Source organism: Pseudopipra pipra, chromosome 21 (assembly GCF_036250125.1).
Source record: "Pseudopipra pipra isolate bDixPip1 chromosome 21, bDixPip1.hap1, whole genome shotgun sequence".
In the NCBI taxonomy this organism is placed as follows: Eukaryota; Metazoa; Chordata; class Aves; order Passeriformes; family Pipridae; genus Pseudopipra; species Pseudopipra pipra.
In genome coordinates this window covers 3,472,763-3,491,675 of record NC_087569.1, presented here as the reverse complement: position 1 = coordinate 3,491,675, position 18,913 = coordinate 3,472,763, and the positions used below count along the sequence as shown (strand labels likewise).

The window sequence follows — 18,913 nt, the reverse complement described above, 5'->3', positions numbered from 1 at the left end:
GTGGGCAAGGGGCTGCCCGCCCCCGGGGAGAGGAAACCCTGTGGGCCAGCCCCTGCTGCTGCCCCTCGAGAAAGGGAGCGCAGGAGGAAGCGGGCAGATGAGCTTGGAATCTGCCAGTGCCCAGATGAAGGCACAGCTCTGCTGGGCCCCGCCATCAGGGCTGGCACTCGGGCATGGCTCAGCCCTGCTCCTGAGGGGCCGTCCGGGCCGGCTGGAAGGATTTCAGGCACCCCCGAGACCAGCAGCCCCAGCAGTGCCAGCCAGGCTCTCCGGGGATGTGCCTGTGGCTTCCCAGCCCTCCGGGGCAGAGGGCTCTGCAGCCCCCGGGGCCTGAGCGCACCCTGGGCTGCTCCTGGTTCCACAGCAGGCCCCAGATCCTCAGAGATGCCCCACAAGGTGCCACGGGACCAGGGCCAGCCTCAAGTCCTGGCCACGGGGCACGATGTGCTCAGCCTGGTGGCAGAGAGACAGGAGGGAGGAGAAAGGTTGAGGAGCATCAGGGAGCCTGAGGAAGAGAGGGGCTGGTGGGACCAGGCTTTGTCTGCGTTTTTATTATTTCTTTATTAAATTAACCAACTCCTCAAATGCGATTCTTCTCTCTTCTTCAATGTCTATGTCGGAGTATCGGTTGTTCGCTCCTCTCTCTGTGCTTGGGGAAGGTGTTGTCTCACGGGCCGGGATGATCTTTATCTGCGTGAGCTGTGGTGCCCACGTGACGTGCTTGGTCTTGCGGGTCCTGGCTGGCCGTTGCTCCTGTGAGGTGGAAGGGCCTGGGGACGAGGGGGAAGGGTGAGCTCCCCACTTCCCTGGGGCAGCCCCCGGCTGGGGCAGCGCTGCCAGCCCAGGATGTGGCAGACAGCAGGGACACCTGCCTGTCCAGAGACCCCCAGGGTTGGGGGTGCTGGTCCCCACCCACCAGCACACAAGCTGTTGTCCCACACTGACCCTGCTTGCTCCCTGGCCCCCTCCCCAGCAGATCACCAGTTCCCTTTCCCTTCACCAGCCCATGCCCTGACAAGGCCATACCTGGCTCTTCCTGTGCACTGTCCACCACAGGAGTCTGGTCCTTCTGCTCCGGGGAGTTGGGGCCAGAAGTGCCCACCACTATGGTCACGTTAGGCTGGGAAGGAGAGAGCAGCTGGCTGCAACACAGGGCCCAACCCATGATCCCCCAGCAACCCTCCCAACTCAGCTCTCCCTGGGGCACCTGAAGGCACAGATTCCCTCTGCATACTCAGCCTCACCCTCCCAGCCTCAGTCACACCTGCTGTGTCTGTGCCTTCCCTACCTTGCTGGGGAGTGCTGTGATGCCCTTCAGCCGCACGTTGTTCCGGGGAGAAGCCTGGATGAGCTGTCTGGGGCTTCTGCTGCTCTGAGGGTTCCCGATGCTCGGGGTCACTCGGGGGATCTTGCCATTGACCACTGTTCTCCTGTGGGATGGGCACAGGGATGCTCAGTGCCTGGCATTGTGGCATCCTGGGCTTCCCCCTCCTGCAGCAGGGAGGGGACCAGGGGGTGCTCCCTGGTGGCACGTGTCCCTCCCAGCTCCCTCCACCTGCTGCAGGACACCCAAGCCCATCCCATGGGGCTGGGTCTGCTCTTTGTTTCCCCACAGCCAGGTGAGCTGGCCATGGCAGGTCCCTGTGCACAGGACAGCAGCAGGCAGGAGCTGGGCTTGGTTGTGGGAATTGCTTTCACAGGAGGCATCCTGCTCCACCCCAAGCCTGAGCTCAGGCAGAGACCAGACAAAACTCATCATGTGTGGTTTCAGTGACCTTGAGACAGAGTCCTGGGCTAGACATGGCAGTGGAAAGAGGGCAGTAAAACCCCCAGAGCTGGGGCAAGCACTGAGCTTCCACAGCCCTCCCTCTGCTCCCCTGCATTGTTCAGGCCCAAAAGGCCACTCGGCCCCCATGCAGGGAAGAGCTCTCCTTGCTAGGGCAGGGCTCTCCTGCACCCCAGGAGCCAGGGTTGTGTCCTCAGGTCTCCTACCTTTGGCTGGGTTGTGCATCCTTCCTGGGGGGCAGGGGCTGAAAATCCTTGATGGGGGGCAGTGGCTGCAAGTACGGGAGTGTCTCGAGTTTCCTGTGGGGGGCAGAAGCTACAGGTTGGTGACAGGGGACAAACAACTCACGCCTGCTGGGGGGCAGTACCTCAAAACCCACAGTCTTGTACATCGCAGTTTCCCCTGTTGGCAGCCCTTGGGGACAAGGCCTCACACTGCGTCCTGATGGGCAGGGCTGAGGAGGAGGCTCAGCAGGGGCAGACCCTCCCAAGCAGACACCCTCACCCCTGTGCCTGGCACAGCAGGTCACCCCTGGCAGCCATTGAGCCCCATCCCACTCACACAGCCCCCCCAAAGCAGAGGGGATACTCACGGGCCAGGAACCTGTGTTTTGATCGGGCGGTCACAGGACAGGCACGTGAAAGGGACTGGCAGCTGCCTAAGGAGGGGGAGACAAAAGGGCTGGCTGAGCTCCTGGGGGGACACAGCCCTGCCCACCCGCAGGCAGCGGCTCGCTGGCAGCAGCAAGGTGCTGGGCACGGCACTGCAGGGAGTCACGGCGTCTGCAGGGCCAACCGTGGCTGTGGGGCCTGGTTTCTCCCCATTCCCCAACCCACTGGCTGGTGCCAGCTGAAGGGCACAGGGCCCACGCTGCCATCCCAAGCAGCCCTTGCACTGCTTGCAGCCCTTCAGCAGCACTAATGACCCCCCTGTGCCTGGCCAGGAGGGCAGGGCACCACCCAGCCCTGGGGCTCTGCGTGTCACACCCCTGCCAGGGGAAGGAGTGCCCATCTCCCAGCCTTGCTTCTGGAAGCCTTTGCAGCCACAGCCCACTTTGCTTTGGGAGGGCTCTGTCCCACAGCTGCCCCCTCCTCGTGCCTCCTTTCCTGTGCAGAACCTGCTGCTGGTGGAAGGAGAAGGTGCAGCTGCTTCATCAGCATCGCCACGGTTTGTTTGGTGGCTGAATTGGTGCAGTGCCAGGGTACCACGTGGGCACTGTCTGGGACAGCTGGAGGGAACAGCACCATTGCTGTCCCCAAAGCCATTGCCATCCCCATCCCACTCACTTCCTCAGCCCAGCAGCGCTGTCACTCTCTGCCATTTTCTTCTCAAGCTCTTTGATGCCCTTCTGCCAGATCTTCTCCATGTGCTTATGGAAAGGCTTCAGCTCCAGGCGATCCAGCTGTGGACAGGTGCACACCCTCAGCCAGCTGCCCCGGCCTGGGACATGGCTGTCTCCAGGGAAGATCCAAGAGGGGGACCCTCAGAGGGATGCTGCCTCAGGCTGCCAAGACCAAAAGGTACCAGTTTTGCATGAGAGGGATGAGACACCACTCACCTTGTTTTCCATCATGTTGCTGAGCTGCTGTTGCACCTCATTCCATTGCTCATTCTGTCCCAACACCTGGCCCTGCATCTCCTGCATCCTCTTATCCAGCCGCTCCATGCTCGCCTCAAACTGGGTGCAACTGACTTTGCTGCCCAAGGCAGATTTCTGGCAGAGGAGAAAGGCAGGAGTGAAGAGGGGAAAGCGTTGAGGAATGACAGGCAGGGCCAGGGTGTGTCAGGGGCAGAGGGAGAAGCACTCCCTCTGTATGATCGTGCCCCTTCCAGGGCAGGGTGGCCCCGTTCACCCCATCACCCCCACAGGGTCGGTCCCACCAGACTCTACCATGTCCTTTGCCGCCAACATGTTCTGCTCCTCTGCTTTGTCCTTCAGTGTCTCCAAGGACTGGAACAGCATCTTTCAACACAGAAAGCATCCCATGACATGGCAGCAGGGCTGGAGCTGCCTCCTGGTCAGCTGAGGACCCCCTGCTCCCCCTACCCAAAATCCTCTGGGAAACACCCTCGGAACTCCCTCAGGGCTTTGAGCAGGTCGGCAGGGGGACAGATTCCTTGTGGTCTCCTGGCTGGAGTCTGCCTGAGGGATGCTCTGACCCCACAGGACTTTGAGCCACCCACCTCAATAGCTTTCTGCTTTTCTTCACAGTCCTTCTGGAGGTTCCCTGAGACCAAGCTGAGCTCCTCACAGTCCCCTTGAACCTTCCTGACCTTGTCCTCCATGTCCTCCATGTGCTGCAGGAGTTGCTGGTCCTGCTCCAGGGAGGAAAAAAAGATGATGCTTAGCAAGGGGAGTCTGGTTCCATGAGTCCTCAGTGTCAACAGGACATTTGCACCAAGGCTTTCATTTCCTTCCATGCTGCTGTCTGGTCCAAGTCAGTCTGGGGGCAATGAGGGGCTCCCCTACATTACAGCAAAGCACAGCCAGCCAGGGAATGCCCTCAGCCCACTCCCAAGTCCCCTGGGGTGCCAACTCCCTACCTGGTTCCTTGGCTTTGTGATGTTCTCCACCTTGCCCACAACTATGTGCTGTGACTGCAGGGAGTCCACCTCCTCCTCGAGTTTCTCACAGCGCTGGACGAGCTCCCCCAAAAGCTCTTTGTAGTCGAAGGTGCACTTGGAGCACTTTGCCTTCTCCTGCTCCTCCTGCACGATGCTCACTGTCTCCTCCAGCTCGCCCAGCTGCAGGAAGGGCAGAAGGAATCTGCTCAGAGATGGGATGGATGCAACCAGCACACCTGGTTGCCGTGGGGCTCGATGGCCCCATCCAGATGGGGAATGTGGCTGGAACCCCGTCAGGACCTCTCCACTGAGCTGGCGGGTGGTGGGAGTGCTCCCCCAGCACCTCACCTTCTCCTGCATCTGGTTGGTCGTCTCAGTCACCATCTGCTCCAGCATGGCATTCCTCATCTCCTGCTGCTCCTCCATCTTCTTGAGTTCAGTCTTTGTCTCCTGCAGCATGGACCTGGCCAGCGAGATGGGGGCAGGGGCTGGCTTAGCCTCCCCAGTACTGCTTGGGCAATGTCCCTTATCCCCAAACCAGGATGCTCCAAGGCCCCCTGGGCTTCCTTGGTGCCCTACAGAGTACAAAACCCTCTCCCATCCTCTTACTCCAGTTGCTGAGTGATCTGCTCATTGGTCTCTTCTTTCCACTTTGCAATATCCTCCCTCAGCTTTCTGATGTCATCCTCCATCTTCTTCATCTGGGAAGGGCAGTGGTGGCAGACTCAGGGCACAGATCTCGTGTTGTCCCAGCGCAAGAACCCTTCAGCTGGAAGGGCAGACCCAGGACCCCACATCCTTTCCCTGTCTCGATCCCACATCCCCAGCTCAGGCAGCCACACTCAACCACCCCACAAAAACCCAAAGATGACACCAGCCAGCAGCTCACCAATGCATGGGTCTCCTTCATCTTCTGAGCCATCTGGGACTGTGTTGTCTTAATCACGCCAATCTCCTCCCGGAGATCCTGGTAGTCAGCCATGGCCTAGGAGAGAGGGGTGGTGGGGGTGAGTCCCAGGGGAGGGTCCCTGGGGACCTGCAAGACCTTCCCCCTGCCGTGGTGTGCCCAGCACAGGGGACAGTGCAGGTCAGGTTCAGCCAGGCTGGCAGGGCACTGCGGGCAGCACTCTCCATGCATCCAGCAGGGCCAGGGCTGCTGAGCCTCTGACAGCAGCAGTTCACCTGATCATGCTCCTCCATGATCTTCTTCATGTCCTCTGCCATGCGGGACTGTAGGAGAAAGGGGTGTCAGAGATGAGCCCCTGGGGAGTGTCCCTGGGGAACACGACCTTCACCCCCACTGTGATCTCCACAAACCTGCGCCCCTGGGATCCTTGACACATCTTTGGCCTCACCGCTCTCCTCATCAAGAGCCTGAGAGAAAATCTAGGAAAAAGGGTTCTCAGGGTGAGCCCCAGGGCAGCAAGTCCCCCAAGACCCCCAGCCCTGCCCTGGGGAGCCCATGGCACAGGCAGGGTCAGCAGGGAGAGCCCCAGTGCCGCCTGCCCGAGCCCGGCTCTGTGCCAGAGCACTGAAGCCCATCCCAAGGGCCAGGAAGCTCTGCCAGCGGCCCAAGCGCTGCCTGGGCAGTGAGGGCAGAGTCAAGCACTGCTGAGGAAGTGGGGAGGGACTGACTGGTGGGGGAGCACCAGGGGCTCTTGGAAGAGCCACTACCTCTGGCATGAATGTCTTGACGGTTTGCATTTCCTTTTTCATTTGTTTTATGTCAGTGGCCAACTCAGCCAGTGAGGGGCCACTCAGCTCGCCCGTCCACGGCTCCTGGGCTGTCAGGTACTGCACGTCCAGGTGCCCCAGCACGGCCTGCAGCAGTTTCCTCATGGCCGCAAAGTGGACGGCTCCATTCTGGGGCATCCCGATGGCGAGATCCAGCAGCTGGGAGAGGCTGAGAGTGTCCAAGGGAGTCGCCATGTCTGCAAAAATAAAAGCCTTTCTGCCCAGACAGGATCTGCCAGGGATGTGTAAAAGTGATGGCAAACAAACTGACCAATAGGGATTTTAAAATCTATGCCCTATAGGGATGATATAAGGGATGCCCTATAGGGATGATAAAAGGGATGACCTATAGGGATTATAAAATGTATGACCTATAGGGATGATACAAGGGATGATCAATAGGGGTTTTATACTGTATGTACTACAGGGATGATAAGAGGGAGGCCCTATAGGGATGATCTATAGGGATTTTAAAACATATGACCTATGGGGATGATAACTGGGATGACCTATAGGGATGATAAACTCTATAACCTATAGGGATGATAAACTGTATAACCTACAGGGATGATAAAAGGGATGAGCTATAGGGATTCTAAAAGGGATTACTTATTGGAATGTTAAAATGTAGAACCTAGAGGGATTCTAAAAGGGATGCCTTATAGGGGTTCTAAAAGGGATGCCTTATAGGGGTTCTAAAAGGGATGCCTTATAGGGATTCTAAAGGGGTTGACCTATAGGGATTCTAAAAGGGATGACCTATTGGGATTCTAAAAGGGATGACTTATTGGGATGATAAAAGGGAAGACCAATAGGGGTGGTAACAAGGAGAAGCAAAAGGGTTGATAAAATGGTAGAGCAAGTAGCCTGATCAAACGGATCAGCCAAAGCGATGAGGAAGCGGGTCAGTCGCCAGAAGGCTCCTTCCTCCTTCCTCGGCCCTCGAAGGACTGGGGCCTGCGCTGCACGTGCCCCTCTTCATCACAGCTCCCGTTGCCAGGCAACGGCCCCACCCCACCCCCAGGACACAGTGGGTCACAGAGCCATGGAGACATGAGGTCATAGAGTCATGAGGTCATAGAGCCATGGAAAGGTTTGGGCTGGAAGGGACCTTAATGCTCATCTCATTCCAACCCCTGCCAGGAACAGGAATAATGACACTTTCCACTATCCCACGTTTCTCCAAGCCCCATCCAAAAGTCTCCCAGGAGAGGAGATACTTCATTATTTTTCTGTCAATGACTTTAAGACTTGAATTACAGCTAAGCCACTTTCTCCTTTGCCGTGTCAGACTCTTGTTCTTTTACAAGGCAACTTGCAATCAGCTCTTGGTTCCCTCTTGCATTGTGGAGCGGGGAATAAGCCTGGCTTTGCTCTCTTTGCTCAAGATGATAGATGTATTTACTAGCCAGGGATATGCATATTCATCCTCAACCGGACTGAGTCTTCTTGACTTGTCTCTGGACTCTGCATGTTCAATTAACTGCCACTTCTGTGTAATTTGCAACACCTTCAGGAACGTTTTATTGCCACAGCCCTGTGACAGCATCCCTGCAAATGTCACTTCCCCAGCACAGCCGAGACAGTGCTGTGGGCTCATGTCCTTCCTCCGCTGGGACAGGGCGCGGTTCTGCGGGAGTGGGGACAGGAGGGCCCCGTGCCCGGCGTGGGTTCCCCGTGTCCCCCTGTGCCTGTGTGTCCCCCCCTCGGGGGCTGCTCCTGCCCGGGATGGCCCGGCCCGGCCGCAGGGCCCCGCCGGGCCTGGGCAGGATCACCCAGTTTAGCTTCCCTATCACCCAGTTTAGCTATCCCATCACCCAGTTTAGCTATCCCATCACCCAGTTTAGCTATCCCATCACCCAGCAGCAACAGAACCAGAGACTGTATAAGTAAAATCACAAAATGCTTTGCCTTTTCGTGTTTGCAACACAGAGTTTTTGATATAACAGCGTAACGCTAAGTTTTATTTTGCTGTTAAAATAATGTTTGTTCTTTGCTTCTAATTGTTTCAACGAGTGCCTTCTGCCCTTATAGCATCAGAACATATACCACATAAAAACACACACAGTTTCACCATAATGTGACAAACTGAGTCTCGGAGTGAAAGGATTTTTCAAATTAGAATTTACTACATAGTAGAAGCAAGCAGTGCTGGGTGACAGGGGAGTCTTTGCTCCCAGACCTGCCACCCCGATACAGTGTGTGTGTCCAGTATTTATTTCAGACATCCCATATATATTCATTACATCACATACATATACATTTCACATTGCTATTCCAGGTATTCAACATGTGTTTCTTTTTACAGCTAAGACTAATTTGTTACCTCTACAACAATTTATAAATTCATATGTTCCTTGACAAAAGGCGCCAGTGTGCTAATGACCTGAGCTGACCTGGTTCAGCTACAACTCATGTCAAGGAGGGCAGGGAAGGTGATAGTTTGTTTTATGTCTTTATAGGGGTGCAATTAATTTTACCATCCCTTTGGTTTTTTTCTTTCCTGAGGTTACATTAACCCATTTGTTTCCCATTTGTTTCCGTTGCTGACACGAATTAGGGCTTGTGTTTATTACAACAGCCAATCAACAAAAGGCAATGCAGAAACAGAATAAAATACAGAACATATATGTGTGGATGTGTGAAAAGTGGCCACCTGCATGAATGGAAAGAATGTATGTGTGTGTGTATGAGAAATAAAAATACTTTTTTTTTAATAGGTATATCGCGAAGCTGTAAGATATCCAAGTCCCAGACTAGACCTGGATGTCAGGGTCTTTTTCGGCCGGATAAGGGAAATATAAAAGTTCCTAAAAAAATTAAAATCTTTTAGGGCCATGTGAGAATTTTGTACACAGGGGTTTCTTCTCTCTCTTTGGGCTAAGAACAAAGGAAGATCCATCATTTTTGACAGAGGATGCCCAGCAGCCAATCGGGAAGGAGGGAAAGCCCTTTTTCAGAGAAAAGAAACCTTTTTAGGCAAAAATGAATTTATTAAGCTTATCTAAAAAAAGGGGGGGGTGTGTAACTATAAAATGTATGAAAATTAAACCCAAAGGGTCTTTTTCCCCAGAAATTCGGTGAGAGGAAGACCCTGCGTGCTGAATAATTCTTCCTTGTTTCTTTGTTCCCTGAGCTTATGCCGTCTTTCTAAATTTAAAAGAGGGATTTTTCCCACATGTGTGTAAATCCAAAAAATAATACCTCAGATAAAGCACAGCAAACTTTGCCTACACCTTCTATCAACACTAACCCTCAAGATCTCTCCTTAAACAAAAAAGGGGGAATGCAGGATAAACCCCAAAGGAACATATTGCCAAAGTCTATCTTAAAAAATTTAAATTGAACACAAATGATGTAAAACCTCAGAGAAAAACCCAAATTATAATCAAAAATTTGCAACCAAGCCAGTGGAAAAGACCATTTTCCACCATAACATGGGAAAGAACGGTATATATATATGTTTCTACAGGTTTTAGTTCAAAAATAGATGGGTTAAACCAGCATTGCCACAGCCTGATGCAAAGCTTTAACCTTCTGGGGATCACTCTAAGGGATAAGGGTTAAATAATAAGTTAAATATATATTGCAGTTAGGATTGGTTTACATGTGTATTTTATATTTTTATACTATACCTATTGAAATGTTTACAACGTTTACAATTAAACAAGTGTTCTTAAAAAAAAATAAAAAGAGGGGAATTGTGGGAATTAGAGTGTGAGAAATAAATAAGGCGGTTTTATCACAAGCAGGGATTTCCACGGTCACCTCAGGTTGAGATACCTGGAGGTCATTGGGAGAGACTGAAGAGCCATTTTGTGGTCAGGAGCTGGTGGGTTGCATGTTGTTCTGGTCACTGTTACTGACTGCTGCTTACTGCCTTGTTTGCTTATTGTTCTGGTTGTTCTGATCACTGTTACTACTGCTGACTTACTGTTTTGTTTACTGGTAGTAGTGATTTCCAGGATAGTAGGAAGGCCAATTGGAAAGCATGTAAGGCAGTGAGACCAATTTGGGCTCACTGCCAGGGAACCATGCGGCAAGGGGCAGGAAACAACCTCATAGGTGGATGGGAACAACCAGTGAACTGTACCAAAAGGCAAGGATTGCCTTTGGAGGAGAGGGGAGCAGGGCCTGGCGTGGGAGGTGTGAGAGAGTGGTTATGTAAATCAAGAGATGTTAAAAAGGCCTGTCCCCTCCCAGTCAGGGGTGCTCGAACCAGATCATGAGTTCGGTGCACCCAGCGCGCTGTTAATAAAGTTCTTTGTTTCACTTTATTTGGCCGTCTTCCAAATTTTAATTAAAGATATTTCTCACAAGAGCCTGGAAAAAAACCCAGACCTTTGCAGAGAACAGAGCAACTCATTACAGAAGTGAGCTGTAACTCCGAAAACTGCTGTCTCCCTGTGTGACAGCTAGCAGCCACTTGGATACTGCAGTCACACTTTTTGCCTTATAAGGAAAGTTTTTCTTTTTGTGTTTGGTTATAAAAGGGTCTGTGACCCCCCAAAAAACTTGTCTCAGTTCTTCACCCCCCTGGGTCCGAGTCTTAAAGCCCTGCAGGGGCCTGAGAGGGACGAGTGTGCAAGGGGCTGCCCGCCCCCGGGGAGAGGAAACCCTGTGGGCCAGCCCCTGCTGCTGCCCCTCGAGAAAGGGAGCGCAGGAGGAAGCGGGCAGATGAGCTTGGAATCTGCCAGTGCCCAGATGAAGGCACAGCTCTGCTGGGCCCTGCCATCAGGGCTGGCACTCGGGCATGGCTCAGCCCTGCTCCTGAGGGGCCGTCCAGGCCGGCTGGAAGGATTTCAGGCAGCCTCTGAGACCAGCAGCCCCAGCAGTGCCAGCCAGGCTCTCCGGGGATGTGCCTGTGGCTTCCCAGCCCTCCGGGGCAGAGGGCTCTGCAGCCCCCAGGGCCTGAGCACACCCTGGGCTGCTCCTGGTTCCACAGCAGGCCCCAGATCCTCAGAGATGCCCCACAAGGCTCCATGGGATTAAGGCTGGCCTCAAGTCCTGGCCACGGGGCACGATGTGCTCAGTCTGGTGGCAGAGAGACAGGAGGGAGGAGAAAGGTTGAGGAGCATCAGGGAGCCTGAGGAAGAGAGAGGCTGGTGGGACCAGGCTTTGTCTGCATTTTGAAGGTTTTTTATTAACCTAATAAAATCAAAAAGTCATCCGTTTGAGGGCAATTTTCACAAAGTCCCGTGTCTGCTTAGAAGACGTCCCTGGGCACCCAGTCCTGTCCAGCTGTTTGGGGGCTGACGACGTCTGGCGGGGCCGGAGTGTCTGGACGAGCGCCGGTGCTCGGGAGACGTGGCTGTGGGTCGTGGCTGGTCGGTGGTCCTGTGAGGTGGAAGGGCCTGGGGACAAGGGGCAGGGGTGAGCTTCCCACTTCCCAGGGGCAGCCCCTGGCTGGGGCAGCGCTGCCAGCCCAGGACGTGGCAGGCAGCAGGGACACCTGCCTGTCCAGAGACCCCAGGGTTGGGGGTGCTGGTCCCCACCCACCCACCAGCACACAAGCTGTTGTCCCACACTGGCCACGGCCATCCCCCCACCTTGCTCCACCTCCAACCCCAGTCACCCCATCTGCCAGTCCTCCTGCTCCATCCCGCTTCTGCCTCTTCCATCCAACTCCAGACCTGAGACCCCCATGGCAGCCTGCCCAGTTCTGCACACAAAAGCTTTGCTTGCTCCCAGCAGACAAACAGTCCCCTTTCCCTTCCCTGTCCCGTGTCCGACAGGGCCATACCTGGCTCATCCTGTGCTCTGTCCACCACAGGAGTCTGGTCCTTCTGAACCTTGGAGATGTTGCCATCGCTGCCCAGCAGCTTGATCACAGTAGGCTGGGAAGGAGAGAGCAGCTGGGGCTCAATTCAGCCTCCCCCAGCAACCCTCCCAGCCCAGCTCTCCCTGGGGCACCTGAAGGCACAGATTCCCCCTGCATACTCAGCCTCACCCTCCCAGCCTCAGTCACACCTGCTGTGTCTGTGCCTTCCCTACCTTGCTGGGGAGTGCTGTGATGCTCTTCAGCCGCACGTTGTTCCGGGGGGAAGCCTGGATGAGCTGTCTGGGGCTTCTGCTGCTCTGAGGGTTCCCGATGCTCGGGGCCACTCGGGGGATCTTGCCATTGACCACTGTTCTCCTGTGGGATGGGCACAGGGATGCTCAGTGCCCGGCACTGTGGCATCCTGGGCTTCACCCTCCTGCAGCAGGGAGGGGATCAGGGGGTGCTCCCTGGTGGCACGTGTCCCTCCCAGCTCCCCTCCAAGGCAAATGTCCCCTCCCTTCTCCCAGGCAGGATCAGGGCTTGGTTGTGGGAATTGCTTTCACAGGAGGCATCCTACTCCACCCCAAGCCTGAGCTCAGGCTGAGACCAGACAAAACTCATCACGTGTGGTTTCAGTGACCTTGAGACAGAGTCCTGGGCTAGACATGGCAGTGGAAAGAGGGCAGTAAAACCCCCAGAGCTGGGGCAAGCACTGACCTTCTACAGCCCTCCCTCTGCTCCCCTACACTGCTCAGGCCCACAAGGTGCGTCTGCTCTCATGCAGAGAAGAGCTCTCCTTGCTAGGGCAGGGCTATCCTGCACCCCAGGAGCCAGGGATGCGTCATCAGGTCCCCTACCTTTGGCTTTGCTGTGCATCCTTGCTGGGGGGCAGCGGTTGAAAATATGGGAGTGTCTCAGGATACCTGGGGAGGGCAGAAACCACAGGTTGGTGACAGGAGACAAACCACTCACGCCTGCTCGCGGCCCCCAAACACCACAGGCTTGTAGCCCACAGCACCCCTTGCCTGCAGCCCTTGGGGACGAGCACCCACAACCCCTCTTGATGGGCAGGGCTGAGGAGGGGGCTCAGCAGGGTCAGACCCTCCCAAGCAGACACCCTCACCCCTGTGCCTGGCACAGCAGGTCACCCCTGGCAGCCATTGAGCCCCATCCCACTCACACAGCCCCCCCAAAGCAGAGGGGATACTCACAGGCCAGGAACCTGCGTTTTGACCGGGCGGTCACAGGACAGGCACGTGAAAGGGACTGGCAGCTGCCTAAGGAGGGGGAGACAAAAGGGCTGGCTGAGCTCCTGGGGGACACAGCCCTGCCCACCCGCAGGCAGCGGCTCGCTGGCAGCAGCAAGGTGCTGGGCACGGCACTGCAGGGAGTCACGGCGTCTGCAGGGCCAACCGTGGCTGTGGGGCCTGGTTTCTCCCCATTCCCCAACCCACTGGCTGGTGCCAGCTGAAGGGCACAGGGCCCACGCTGCCATCCCAAGCAGCCCTTGCACTGCTTGCAGCCCTTCAGCAGCACTAATGACCCCCCTGTGCCTGGCCAGGAGGGCAGGGCACCACCCAGCCCTGGGGCTCTGCGTGTCACACCCCTGCCAGGGGAAGGAGTGCCCATCTCCCAGTCTTGCTTCTGGAAGCCTTTGCAGCCACAGCCCCCTTTGCTTTGGGAGGGCTCTGTCCCACAGCTGCCCCCCCCTCATTCCTCCTTTCCTGTGCAGAACCTGCTGCTGGTGGAAGGAGAAGGTGCAGCTGCTTCATCAGCATCGCCACGGTTCCTTTGGTGGCTGAATTGGTGCAGTGCCAGGGTACCACGTGGGCACTGTCTGGGACAGCTGGAGGGAACAGCACCATCGCTGTCCCCAAAGCCATTGCCATCCCCATCCCACTCACTTCCTCAGCCCAGCGGCGCTGTCACCCAAGATCCTGTTCTCAAGTTCTTCCATCTTCCCCTTCCAGATCTCCTCTAACCGATTTCTGAAATACTTCAGCTCCCCACGATCCAGCTGTGGACAGGTGCACACCCTCAGCCAGCTGCCCTGGCAGGGGTCATGGCCAGCTCCGGGGAAAATCCAGGACGGGGACCCTCAGAGGGATGCTCCCTCAGGCTGCCGAGACCCAAAGGTGCCAATTTTAACAGCTGGGACGAGGCACCGCTCACCTTGTTTTCCTTCATGTCCTTGAGCTTCTGCTGCAGCTCGTTCCAGTGCTGATTCTGTCCTGACATCTGGCCCTGAATCTTCCGCAGCCTCTGATCCAGCCCCTCCATGCTCGCCTCAAACTGAGTGCAATCCACTTTGCTGCCCAAGGCATCTTTGTCCGCTTTCTAGCAGAGGGGAAAGGCAGGAGTGAAGAGGGGAAAGGGTTGAGGAATGACAGGCAGGGCCAGAGATTGTCAGGGGCAGAGGGAGAAGCACTCCCTTCATGCCATCATGCCCCTTTCAGGGCAGGGTGGCCCCAGTCACCCCATCACCCCCATGGGGTCAGTCCCATCCGTGGAGGGGCAAGGGACCTGCACTTGGTCTGGAAATCCTCCCTCTCCCAGGTCACTTTTGCCAAACAGGCCCCAAGGGACAAGGGGCACTTGTCACCCTGCCCAGGAAGCCCTGGGCTGGCACAGAGGGCCCTCGAGACTCTACCATGTCCATTGCTGTCAACATGTTCTGCTCATCTACTTTTTCCTTCTTCAGCTTCTCCAAGGACTGGAACAGCATCTTTCAACACAGAAAGCATCCCATGAAACCACAGCAGGGTTGGAGCTGCCTCCTGGCCAGCCTGGCACCCCCTGGTCCCCCTACTGATAAACCCCCAGGAAAGGCACTTGGAAGCTCCACAGGGTGTGAGCAGCTTGGCAGGGGGACAGATTCCTTGTGGTCCCCTGCCTGGAGTCTGCCTGGGGGATGCTCTGACCCCATAGGACTTTTACCCACCCACCTCAATAGCTTTCTGCTTCATCTGACAGTCTGTCTGGATACTCTCCGAGATGTAGCTGAGTTTCTTGTATTCCTTTTGAATCTTGCCAAATGAGTCTTCCATGTGCTGCAGCAGCTGCTGGTCCTGCTCCAGGGAGGAAGAACAGGAGTGGTGCTGAGCAAAGGGAGTCTGTTTTCCCCACAGAGACAGATCCGTGTTACTCAGCCTGTGGCCAGGAGCCCTCACTGTCAACAGGACATTTACACCAAGGCTTTAATTTCCTTCCACGCTGCTGACTGGTTGCAATGAACAGACCTGGGTGCTGTGGGGCTCGATGGCCCCAGCCAGCTGGGGGATGTGGCTGGAACCCTCTCAGGACCCCTCCACTGAGCTCCCCCAGCACCTCACCTGAGCATTCAGCTGGTTGGCTGTCTCAGTCACCAGCTGCTCCAGCATGGAATTCTTCATCTCCTGCTGCTCCTCCATCTTCTTCAGCTCACTCTTTGTCTTCTGCAGCACAGACCTGGCCAGCGAGATGGGGGCAGGGGCTGGCTTAGCCTCCCAGTGCTGCTCGGGCAATGTCCCTTACCCCCAAACCAGGATGCTCCAAGGCCCCCTCGGCTTCTTTGCAGCCCTACAGAGCACAAAACCCTCTCCCATCCTCTTACTCCATTTGCTGAGTGATCTGCTCATTGGTCTCTTCTTTCCACTTTGCCATATCCGCCCTCAGCTTTCTGATGTCATCCTCCATCTTCTTCATCTGGGAAGGGCAGTGGTGGCAGACTCAGGGCACAGATCTTGTGTTGTCCCAGCACGAGGGCCCTTCAGCTGGAAGGGCAGACCCAGGGCCCCACACCCTGTCCCTGGCTTGACCCCAAATCCCCAGCTCAGGGAGCCACACTCAAATGCCCCACAAGAGCCAAAGGTGACACCAGCCAGCAGCTCACCAATGCAAGGGTCTCTTTAATCCTCATAATGTCCTCTTCCATGAAGGATAGTGTTGCCTTTATCCTGTCAATCTCCTCACGGAGATCCTGGCACTCAGCCATGGCCTAGGAGAGAGGGGTGGTGGGGGTGAGTCCCAGGGGAGGGTCCCTGGGGACCTGCAGGACCTTCCCCCTGCCGTGGTGTGCCCAGCACAGGGGACAGTGCAGGTCAGGCTCAGCCAGGCTGGCAGGGCACTGCGGGCAGCACTCTCCATGCATCCAGCAGGGCCAGGGCTGCTGAGCCTGCGGCCGGCACAGCCGAGGCCACTGGCTGCTGCCTCAGAGCCACAAGTGTCTGATGGCAGCAGTTCACCTGGTCACGCTCCTCCTGGACCTTCTTCATGTCCTCTGCCATGCGGGACTGTGCAGCCTTTAACTTGTCAATCTCCTGGAGATGCTTGGAGGCAGCCATGGCCTAGGAGAAAGGGGTGTCAGAGATGAGCCCCTGGGGAGTGTCCCTGGGGAACACGACCTTCACCCCCACTGTGGTCTGCACAAGACCTGTGCCTCCTGGATCTTCCTGATGTCCTCTGACACACGGGAATGTTCAGCCTTTATCTCACCAATCTCCTGAGACACGGTCTAGAAAAAAGGGTTCTTGGGGGTGAGCCCCAGGGCAGCAAGTCCCCCAAGACCCCCAGCCCTGCCCTGGGGAGCCCATGCCACAGGCAGGGTCAGCAGGGAGAGCCCCAGTGCCGCCTGCCCGAGCCCGGCTCTGTGCCAGAGCACTGAAGCCCATCCCAAGGGCCAGGAAGCTCTGCCAGCGGCCCAAGCGCTGCCTGGGCAGTGAGGGCAGAGTCAAGCACTGCTGAGGAAGTGGGGAGGGACTGACTGGTGGGGGAGCACCAGGGGCTCTGGGAAGAGCCACTACCTCAGATATGAGTTTCCTGCAGGATTCTATCTCCTGCTTCATGTCCTTCATGCCCATGGCCAACTCAGCCAGTGAGGGGCCACTCAGCTCGCCCGTCCACGGCTCCTGGGCTGTCAGGTACTGCACGTCCAGGTGCCCCAGCACGGCCTGCAGCAGTTTCCTCAGGGCCGCAAAGTGGACGGCTCCATTTTGGGGCATCCCGATGGCGAGATCCAGCAGCTGGGAGAGGCTGAGAGTGTCCAAGGGAGTCGCCATGTCTGCAAAAATAAAAGCCTTTCTGCCCAGACAGGATCTGCCAGGGATGTGTAAAAGTGATGGCAAACAAACTGACCAACAGAGATTTTAAAATCTATGCCCTATAGGGATGATATAAGGGATGCCCTATAGGGATGATAAAAGGGATGACCTATAGGGATTATAAAATGTATGACCTATAGGGATGATACAAGGGATGATCAATAGGGGTTTTATACTGTATGTACTACAGGGATGATAAGAGGGAGGCCCTATAGGGATGATCTATAGGGATTTTAAAACATATGACCTATGGGGATGATAACTGGGATGACCTATAGGGATGATAAACTCTATAACCTATAGGGATGATAAACTCTATAACCTATAGGGTTGATAAACTGTATAACCTACAGGGATGATAACAGGGCTATAGAGATTCTAAAAGGGATTACTTATTGGAATGTTAAAATGTAGAACCTAGAGGGATTCTAAAAGGGATGCCTTATAGGGGTTCTAAAAGGGATGCCTTATAGGGATTCTAAAGGGGTTGACCTATAGGGACTCTAAAAGGGATGACCTATTGGGATTCTAAAAGGGATGACTTATTGGGATGTTAAAAGGGATGACCTAGAGGGATTCTTAAAGGGGTGACCTATAGGGATGATAAAAGGGGAGACCAATAGGAGTGGTAACAGGGATAAGCAAAGGGGTTGATAAAATGATAAAGCAAGTAGCCTGATCAAACGGATCAGCCAAAGCGATGAGGAAGCGGGTCAGTCGCCAGAAGGCTCCTTCCTCCTTCCTCGGCCCTCGAAGGACTGGGGCCTGCGCTGCACGTGCCCCTCTTCATCACAGCTCCCGTTGCCAGGCAACGGCCCCACCCCACCCCAGGACACAGTGGGTCACAGAGCCATGGAGACATGAGGTCATAGAGTCATGAGGTCATAGAGCCATGGAAAGGTTTGGGCTGGAAGGGACCTTAATGCTCATCTCATTCCAACCCCTGCCAGCCACAAGAATAATGACACCTTCCACTAGCCCAGGTTGCTCCAAGCCCAGTCCAACCTGGCCTTGAACACTTGCAGGGATGGAGCAGCCACACTTTTCTCTGGGCCACCTGTGCCAGTGCCTCACCACCCTCAAAGGGAAGAATTTCTTCCCAATATCCCATCCAACCTTGCCCTCTGGCAGTGGGAAGCTTTTGCCCCTTCTGTCACTCAAGGCCCTTGTCCAAAGTCCTTGTCCAGCCCTTCTGGAGCCCCTTTAATCACTGAAACATACCCTCTTCCAGGAAAGAAGAGAGCCCTTTATTGTTCTTTTGTTCAGTTTAAGACTTGAGTTACAGCTAAGCCAATTCCTCCTCTGCCATGTCAGACTCTGGTTCTGTTTCAAGGCAACTCGCACTCAGCTCTTGGTTTCTTCTTGCATTGTGGAGCAGGGAATAAGCCTGGCTTTGCTGTGCCACTGAACTGTCAGTGTGAGTTGGCCCGGGCAGGACACAGGAACCCCCACAAAACCACAGATAAAATCCAAACAGTACATTTGTGTTCGTTACTATTTTTTCCTCCGGTTTTTGACAGGGAATGTACCTAATGAGCTGGGCCAGGAAAAAAAAGGGGGACATGACTCAGCAATCTGTTCCAAACATGAAAACCTATTCCAGTTGAATTTCAGGAAAATTAAGGAAAAGCTGCACTGTTTAGACTGACATGCAGCATGTAGGGAACAGCGTGGGATTGTTGTGTGCTCGTGTACAGCCAGCTCTGGGCAGGGAAGGGCCCTGCAGCGGCCCTAGTCATGACCCTGCTCCAGGATAGAGGACAGTGGAGGTGTAGCTGTCATGGAAATTCAGGAATAAAGCTCCTTAACAGCACTAGAGCATTAGGAAGCAGGCAGCACTTTATCACAGAGCTGGACTACAGTGCCAGCTGCAGGGGGAGAGCTCCAAATAAATGCCAGCCATGGCTGAAGATGGTAGATGAACTGGCCAGGGCTATACATATTCATGAGGAAAGCTTTACAACTTGTTAGTTAGAGTGGCCAAAGGGC

General features: G+C 55.2%; 2 protein-coding genes across 2 annotated transcripts; both read right to left on the bottom strand.

The window, feature by feature from the left end:
- Window positions 1–531: 531 nt before the first annotated feature.
- On the bottom strand, window positions 532–7,199 carry LOC135425439 (glutamine-rich protein 2-like). Its single transcript, XM_064677725.1, has 16 exons — window positions 6,026–7,199; window positions 5,669–5,737; window positions 5,534–5,581; window positions 5,241–5,336; window positions 4,961–5,052; window positions 4,700–4,814; window positions 4,331–4,531; window positions 3,971–4,102; window positions 3,678–3,749; window positions 3,345–3,500; window positions 3,073–3,188; window positions 2,379–2,444; window positions 1,993–2,085; window positions 1,289–1,430; window positions 1,027–1,120; window positions 532–770 (listed from the first exon to the last, which is right to left on the bottom strand). The coding sequence occupies exons 1-16, from the start codon at window positions 6,278–6,280 to the stop codon at window positions 553–555; spliced, it is 1,965 nt and encodes a 654-aa protein (XP_064533795.1). The 5' UTR covers window positions 6,281–7,199; the 3' UTR covers window positions 532–552.
- Window positions 7,200–11,202: 4,003 nt separating this feature from the next.
- LOC135425441 (glutamine-rich protein 2-like) lies at window positions 11,203–17,731 on the bottom strand. The gene is made up of 15 exons (XM_064677727.1): window positions 16,628–17,731; window positions 16,258–16,338; window positions 16,070–16,171; window positions 15,718–15,822; window positions 15,439–15,530; window positions 15,179–15,293; window positions 14,792–14,914; window positions 14,497–14,571; window positions 14,019–14,183; window positions 13,751–13,863; window positions 13,058–13,123; window positions 12,704–12,769; window positions 12,080–12,221; window positions 11,829–11,922; window positions 11,203–11,439 (listed from the first exon to the last, which is right to left on the bottom strand). The coding sequence occupies exons 1-15, from the start codon at window positions 16,880–16,882 to the stop codon at window positions 11,243–11,245; spliced, it is 1,791 nt and encodes a 596-aa protein (XP_064533797.1). The 5' UTR covers window positions 16,883–17,731; the 3' UTR covers window positions 11,203–11,242.
- Window positions 17,732–18,913: the final 1,182 nt, after the last annotated feature.

Excerpts from the sequence above, each read along its gene's own strand:
- LOC135425441 (XM_064677727.1), bottom strand. The coding sequence starts at position 16,882 with ATGGCGACTCCCTTGGACACTCTCAGCCTCTCCCAGCTGCTGGATCTC. Across the intron at positions 14,184-14,496 it reads TGTTGACAGCAATGGACATG|AAAGCGGACAAAGATGCCTT; the intron begins GTAGAGTCTCGA and ends CCCCTCTGCTAG. Across the intron at positions 12,222-12,703 it reads GATGCACAGCAAAGCCAAAG|GAGAACAGTGGTCAATGGCA; the intron begins GTAGGGGACCTG and ends CCCATCCCACAG.
- LOC135425439 (XM_064677725.1), bottom strand. The coding sequence starts at position 6,280 with ATGGCGACTCCCTTGGACACTCTCAGCCTCTCCCAGCTGCTGGATCTC. Across the intron at positions 5,738-6,025 it reads TCAAGACATTCATGCCAGAG|ATTTTCTCTCAGGCTCTTGA; the intron begins GTAGTGGCTCTT and ends CCTTTTTCCTAG. Across the intron at positions 4,103-4,330 it reads TCACAAAGCCAAGGAACCAG|GACCAGCAACTCCTGCAGCA; the intron begins GTAGGGAGTTGG and ends TCCCTGGAGCAG.